Source organism: Octodon degus, unplaced genomic scaffold (genome assembly GCF_000260255.1).
Source record: "Octodon degus isolate 3935 unplaced genomic scaffold, OctDeg1.0 scaffold00010, whole genome shotgun sequence".
Lineage (NCBI taxonomy): Eukaryota > Metazoa > Chordata > Mammalia > Rodentia > Octodontidae > Octodon > Octodon degus.
This window is the reverse complement of record NW_004524586.1, coordinates 27,695,515-27,703,250: the sequence shown is the minus strand read 5'-3', so window position 1 is coordinate 27,703,250 and position 7,736 is coordinate 27,695,515. Positions and strand designations below refer to the sequence as shown.

The 7,736-nt window shown below is 41.4% G+C and overlaps 1 protein-coding gene across 1 annotated transcript; it reads left to right on the top strand.

The window, feature by feature from the left end:
- Nucleotides 1-6,183: 6,183 nt before the first annotated feature.
- On the top strand, nt 6,184-6,973 carry LOC101585254 (pre-mRNA-splicing factor SYF2). Its single transcript, XM_012513469.2, has one exon. The coding sequence runs from the start codon at nt 6,200-6,202 to the stop codon at nt 6,932-6,934; it is 735 nt and encodes a 244-aa protein (XP_012368923.1). The 5' UTR covers nt 6,184-6,199; the 3' UTR covers nt 6,935-6,973.
- The last annotated feature ends 763 nt before the right edge of the window (nt 6,974-7,736 follow it).

Genomic DNA, 7,736 nt, shown 5'->3' with positions numbered 1-7,736 from the left:
CCCTCAGGAAAAACAGTCGCTAGGTATCCTATGGAGCAAGCAGTGAAACCTTGCAAGTTATGATTCAGGTTGAAATGGGAAGCCTACAAAACACCCACAATTGGGAGGTAGATTTATTCACATCAACAGGCAATGGTCAGGATTATTCACAGAACCTTAGGCCCCAGTCACTGGTGGTCTAGGGCTTTATGGGATAAGCGAGCAGGAAGCACAGAGGCAGAATGACGTATCAATCAAGAATAGGCTTATACAGTGTTCCTCATAGTGATGACCTGTGTAGCACAGTGAGTAGCCATTTCTAACAGAGAGAAGCAATTGGATCTAAAACAGGAACTATTACTTGGGCAACTAACAAACTGAATTATACTGGCTGGGGGGATAGTTCTGCTATGTTTCCCACCTCTTTTAGTTTCCCTGGCAAATCTTTGCTGGGCATTGTGATCTTCTAAGACAAGGCCCGCCTAGAAGCAGTAGACATAATGTAGGCCTGTGTGTTCTGTAACATTACTCTGGCAAGATAGTGAGGGAGTTAATCTGATCTACATCCATTGTACCTTGGATGTTCATCAAATCTTGGTCAAGTGTTTGATTTGTGTGTGTGTGTGTGTGTGTGTGTGTGTGTGTGTGTGTATTTTAGGGAAGTGTCTACAGAGTGTTCAGGGTCTCACTACTAGATTGGACTTGTAGTGATCCACCTGCTTACAGCCTCCCAAGACCTGGGATTACAGGGGCGCGCCACCATGCCCAGTCTCCATTGCCATCTCAGCGTGCCCTGGGAGCAGGCCCAGCACAGCAGGCCCAGGGATCGAACCCCTGGCCCCTAAGCCTGCTTGCAGATGCTTTTATCTGCTGAGCTATTTGGCCGGCCCTTTGTTAACCTGCTATGCTAACTAAAGCATTAAGTTCTTGAATAAAAATCGCCAAGACTTATAAACATGCTAGAAATCTGGTCCTTCACAAGGCAGGTTGGGAGCCTTTATTGACTTCTGTTTATAGATTTCAAAAAGTCATGCAGCCATGTAGCATTAGGTCCACAAGTTTCCAAAAATACAGACCTAAAATACCCAGAGAAACATACTCTAAGACCCCTCTTGAAAAGTCCCAAAACACCTTAGTGCATTAAAAGACATAAGTGGTACTACATTAATGAAACCTGTCGTACAGGTACTCCAGCAGGAAAAGATGATATAATCAAAGAGAGTTACTGAAGAAAGTTTAATAAAAGATTGTTAACAAAGGAATGGACAAAGCTAAAATCCAGATACAGGGAATCAGCCTTGGATTAGCAATAATAAGAAGTCAAAAGAATCCCTACATCTGAAAGGCAAAAGTTTAGAAACAAGAACCAAAGGACTAGGATTCCACAGACGCAGAACCATGGAAAATAAAACAGACCTGCTGCAGAAACCAACACCACCCCATATCTGCTACCTCTGAGTGCGTGAAAAGTAGCTGCATATCTGTGGAGCAAGAGGCAGGGAATTTGGGCTTTCCCTGGACAGACAGGAACTTCTGAAAGATGGATGGATTTTCAAACAAAACAATGAAAGCTATGAGATCCTGAAATAACATTTTTAAAGTCTAAAAGAAAATAACTGCCACTGCACAATGCTGTACTGACTAAAAACAATCTTCAAAATTAAAGTGGATCTGTGTATTCAAAGTAGTTGGGATAGATATATAGTTGCATTCTCTTAATGAATAGAATGATTTTTTCTAATGGTGTTTGTAAGTAGGATCACAAGTCTGCATCTTGTACAGCAATTAACCACTAAGAAGAATATATGCAGTGTATTATTTGTTGAAACTGTACTTTCGATTTGATTTGAAACTGTTTCATTGCTATATGTTTATCAATAAAACTTTGAAAAGAAAAAAAAAATTAAAGTGGAGCTGGGTATGGTGACACACACCTGTCATCCCATTACTCAGGAAGCTGAGGCAAAAGGATTGCCATGAGCTCAAGGCCAGCCTGGGCTGCATAGTGAGCTCAAGGCCTGCCTGGGCTGAATAGTGAGTTCGAGGCCTTCCTGAACTACATGGCAAGACCTGTCTCAAAAAACTAAAAAACCAAACCAAACTAAAATAAAGCGGTATACCGATGAATGTCCATTTTGTATCTGTGTATTCAAAGAGGTTGGGATAGATATATAGTTGCATTCTCTTATTGAATAGAATGATTTGTTCTAATGGTGTTTGTAAATAGGATCACAAGTCCGCATCTTGTACAACAATTAACCACTAAGAAGAATATATGCAGTGTATTATTTGTTGAAACTGTACTTCCAATTTGATTTGAAACTGTCTCATTGCTGTTTATCAATAAAACTTTGGAAAAAAAATAAAATAAAATAAAATAAAGCTATTTACAGGCAAGCAAAGCATTAGGCAGAGCAGCCTGCCGTGGTTCCTGAGTATCTCCACATAACCTTGCTCTATGTTCCAAACTACAAGGCTTAATCATTTTCTGTAGCCGGTTGCAAAGGAAATGAAATAGGTCACATGACCATAGCACAGCTACTGTGTGACTTGTCTCTTCCTGGGAGAAAGAGCTGGCTTGCTTATTGCTCACTGTGTGTAGGCCACCTGGGCAAATCTCCTCAAAGGAGGAGCAAGTGTCTCCATTTCAGCTGAACCTGACAGTTGTGGTTTGGAGTTTTTTTGGAAGGAGAACAATATAATACAGGACACATTTTACAATAGTATTTTATAATGAATCACCCAAGAATCATACACAGCAAGTGCAGGAAATCTGTCCACACACTAAATACTAAAGAATCTACCTGAAGGCCTGGGTCTTACTTCACAGATATGTGCCAGAAAGGCCCAAAGGTCAGTGCTGGAAACTAGGAAGTCTATGCCAATGGGATGAAGGATCTGTGCTAGCAAGCTGAGGGATCTGAACTGGAATAGGAAGCAATGCTCAAGGTAAGAACCAGAGCTCCCCACGAAGTACCACATCCTCAGCAACAGTAGGGTCCCGAGCTCCTCCAGCGATGAGGAAAGCTGAGTTCTCATCAGAAGAGCCAATGTGACAAACTCTTCCATGAGGCTGAGCAGTGCAACATCTTCCCCAACCCACCCCCTGAGCCAGGAAGCCATGCTCAAGATGAGGTCCAGAGCTCCTCTAGAGTTCATCAGGAAAGCCGGCATGACAAGGTCCTCCAGTGGAACAGCCCAAGAGAACTAGCAGCTCCCAACAGCTCCAACAGCTTCTAGGGACAGCATCCCTAAAAGCATTCCTGACACCTTCTGCCTTTATGCTGCTGACAACAATCCTCAGGTGGGCCTCCCACACCCCTCACCACACTAGTTTAATTCAGCTGGGTGTAATAAGTTGCACACCAGTTAGAAATCTATTACACAGACCCTATTTCCATGTACTGATATGCACAGAGCTGGCTAGGACTTTTCCTTATCTCTTCAATTGACTTTAAACAATACGTATCAGTTCAGCCTAGGTGCTGATGGTAGTCTTTCAAAATGGCAGGCAGTGTTTCCCCGGACACACCCTCTCTGTTACCTTGTGTGAGCTGGGCCAAGCGGGATGCCTATGCTCCACATTGTTGGTTTCCATTGATAAGCCTTGAGATGGAGGCTAAGACTTCCTGGGGCTTGAAAGATCACACATCAGAGCTGAAGCACTGACCCCAAAACATTAGATCCTATCTCAGTTTTGCTATGCAGGTTGCTCTTTGAGCATAGTCTTCTCTCTGAACACTGCAGAGGTGATGTCCAGGCTCCTACCTAGCCCAGCTCACAGCACTTGCCTCTTTCCCACCATTCTCACAGGTGCTTATCCTCAAACCACTCTCTTCTTCATGAATGAATGAAATCTGGGTTTGGTCCTGGGTCGAGGCCTTTGTACCAGTTAGCCATTATCCTAGCTGGACTAAGGACACTTTTGCTCCCCATAACTACAAATGTGCCTTAGTGTCTTTATTCTTGCCTTGCATTGCACTGGAAGTGGTAGATTGGAATTAACTCACTAGAATGCCAATAACTTTTACTTGAGATTACAAATATAATTTTCCTGGGCCACAATGAGGACCTCGAAAGGCTCTCTATAACTGTGCAAGATGCTGAACTCTGACCTTGGATGTTTCAATGGCAAGCACAACCCATCACATAGATGACCACTGTGTGGATTTATCGTGTTGCCTCAAATGACTGGAAGGCAGAGAGACCAGTATTATCATGCTTGTACTTCTGCTGTTTGCTGCATTGCAAGCAATCAACTTTCTTGATTCCATTGAGTCTTGTTATCTATTTTGAGTATCTGCAAAGTTATGGCCTGGGTGAAGCTCTTCCCTGACAAAATCTGAAATCATGAGCAGGATCCAAGACAGACAATGGCTTAAAAGAAGAAAAGGCAAGAATCCTGTGCTCCAATTTCAAGGACACAATGAAACTCTTTGGAAAACAGGAGCAAATGTTCTCATTCAGTTGCTAGGTGAAGGCAAGAAGGCATGCCCACTGTCCTGTTCCCATAGGTGAATCCAGCCAACAGGTTGAGGCTGAGTTGTAGTTGTATGACAGACATTAAGTTTCCTAAATGATGCCATGGCCATTGTTTATTCTTCTGTAAGATAGGAAACTAAGAAAGTTTCCTAGACTTTCATAGGGAAGGAAACACTCTAGTACCCTACATTAACAACCACATTAGAACTATTCCTGGAAGGTACCAATGTCTCCAATCCAGAGTAGTATACAGAATGTGGCAAGAGGGAGCCAAGGGAAATCTAGGGCTGCTTTAATCAGTACACTACAGAACTGTTAGACAGTGGCTGCTGTGTCTGTGTGACAAGGGACAAGGGAATGAGCGATAATGGAAGTAACTAGACTGTCTCATATGTGGCCTTACACTTTGAGTAGACCATTCAGCTGGGTCAGAATCATGCCCTACCACAAAACTTGTGCATTTGTATTCCTTGTCAATTACTGCATGACAGTCAACCTCGACAGAATTTCCTGAAGCTGACAACTCCTGGAAAGACCAGGGAAGAGACTGTTCAGAGGCTGAGGGCAATGGCTGCTCCAGACCCTCCTCTCGCCAGGCCCTACCTTGAAACAGTACCTTCAGCGCCTACACTCATCAATGGATTAATCCACTGATGAGTGTAGCACCCCCCATCCAATCACCTTTCAAACCCATGAGATTTGGAGGACCACTTTTTAAAGTTCACAAAATTGTTTACAAGCATATTACATACATAAATTATGCATGCACATACCTCTAGTAGAGTATGTTAGGCAGAAGGAAAAGTACACCAAATAGAAGTGAAGATACTTAGGTAATAATGAGAAGAACAGGAAGGGTAAAAGATGTATAGACAACTATAAATGAGTATTTCTTTGATAGATTAAGGTCTATTTGCTGTTTGTGTGATTTTTTGAAGATTGTGTATCTCAAGGAATAGGTCTATTCATTAACATTACCAAATTTGTAGATATACAGATGTACAATTATTTTTTGAATGGGCAAAACCATCAGTGATAATGGTTCCTCTCATTATTGATGTCTTATCTTGTTTTTCTTGGTTAATTAGCTAGCTATTTATCAATTTTTCTTGTTTTCAATATCACTGATTCCTGATTTTTGTTTATTATTTCCTTTCTTCTGATCACTTTGAATTTCATATGCTCATCTTTTTCTATTTTCCCTAGGTAGAATATTAGTGCTGGATAACTAATTTTAGATCGTTTATTTTTGTGGTACTGGTGATCGAACTCAGAGCCTTGTGCATGGTAGGCAAGTGCTCTATCATTGAGTTAAATCTCTAATCATTTTAAAATTTATTTTGAAATAGGGTCTCAGTATGTTTTCCGAGTTAGTCTGGAACTAGTGATCTTCCTGCCTCAGGCACACAATTTTCTGGGACTACATGTGCCATCACACCAGGTAAAGTCTTCTGTCTTTTCTAATGTATGTATTCAGTGTTATAAATTTTCCTCTAAACTCTCATTTTCTTATTTCTGCCACAAATTTTGACGCTTCAATTTCATTTAACTCAAAATATTTGTAGAAGTCTCTTGAGAGTTCCTCTTGGATGCATGTGTTGTTCAGAAAGATGTTTTTAACTCTAAATATCTGGGAAATTTCTGGCTATCTTTGTTATCAATTTCTAGTTTCATTCGCTTGTAGCACAAATATACTATGTAATATTTTTATGGGTCCGGAAGTAGGGAGGGGGGTGTAATGGCGGATGCGACTGAACTCGAGACGGCTGCGGTGGACATCGCAGAGGACGGGTCCTGCACGTCGGCGGAGGAACTGGCGGCTCAGAAGCGCGCACAGAGACTTCGAAAATTCCGAGAGCTGCATCTGAAGCGGAATGAAGCTTGTAAATTAAATCACCAGGAGGTTGTGGAAGAAGATAAAAGACTTAAGTTACCTGCAAATTGGGAAGCCAAAAAAGCTCGTTTGGAATGGGAACTACAGGAAGAAGAAAAGAAAAAGGAATGTGCTGCCCGAGGCGAAGACTATGAGAAAGTGAAGTTGCTGGAGATCAGTGCAGAAGATGCAGAGAGATGGGAGAGGAAGAAGAAGAGGAAAAACCCTGATCTTGGCTTTTCAGACTATGCTGCTGCCCAGCTCCGTCAGTATCACCGGCTGACCAAGCAAATCAAACCAGACATGGAAACATATGAGAGACTCAGGGAAAAACATGGAGAAGAGTTTTTCCCAACATCCAACAGTCTTCTTCATGGGACACATGTGCCTTCCACAGAGGAAATTGATAGAATGGTCGTAGATCTGGAAAAACAAATTGAAAAACGAGACAAATATAGCCGAAGATGTCCTTATAATGACGATGCAGACATTGACTACATCAATGAAAGAAACGCCAAGTTCAACAAGAAAGCTGAAAGGTTCTATGGGAAATATACAGCTGAAATTAAGCAGAATTTGGAAAGAGGAACAGCCGTTTAATCCTTGTTTTTAGAAGCTTAGGAACAGAGTGCAAATTTCTGCTCGCAAATTGAAGTTTTCAATATTTTATCAGTAAACCAGAAGATAGTTTCTGCCTTTCCACTCGGCATTTTGAAATAAATGTTTTTTCTTTTTTTTTAATTATTATTATTTTTTTAATGTGTGTGTGTGTGTGTGTGTGTGTGTGTGTGTGTGTGTGGCCAGCTCAGCCCACCAGGGGGCGGGGCTGGCTGGCATGTGGTGCTGGGGGATTGAACCGTGGTCCCTGTGCTTTGCTGAGCTTGTTTTAAGTAGGTGCTTTAGACCACTGAGCCATCTCACCAGCCCCGAAATAAATGTTTTTTCTTAAATGAAAAAAAAAATATTTTTATGGGTCCGAATGTTCTCTTTTGGTGAATTTTTCATTGAATTTGAGAACACCTACTCTTCTGCGACTGGAAGCAGTCTATAAATGTTAATTACATACAGTTAACTTAAGGGTCCAGTTAGTTCAATTATGCCCATACTAATTTTCTGCCTCCTGGATCTATCAATTACTGAGAGAGGGGTATTGATGTCACCAACTATAATACTGTATTTTTCTACTTCTTCCCCCAGTTCTATCAGTTTTTACCTTACATATTTTGATGCTCTGTTGTCAGATACGTACATATTAAAATTATTGTATCTTTTTGGAGAACGGACCCTTTTATCATTTCAGTGTCTCCTTATCCTCAAGAATCTTCCTTGATCTAAAGTCTGCTTTGTCTGAAATTAATATGGCTACTCCAGCTTTGGGGTATGTCTGCGTGTTTGTGTGTGT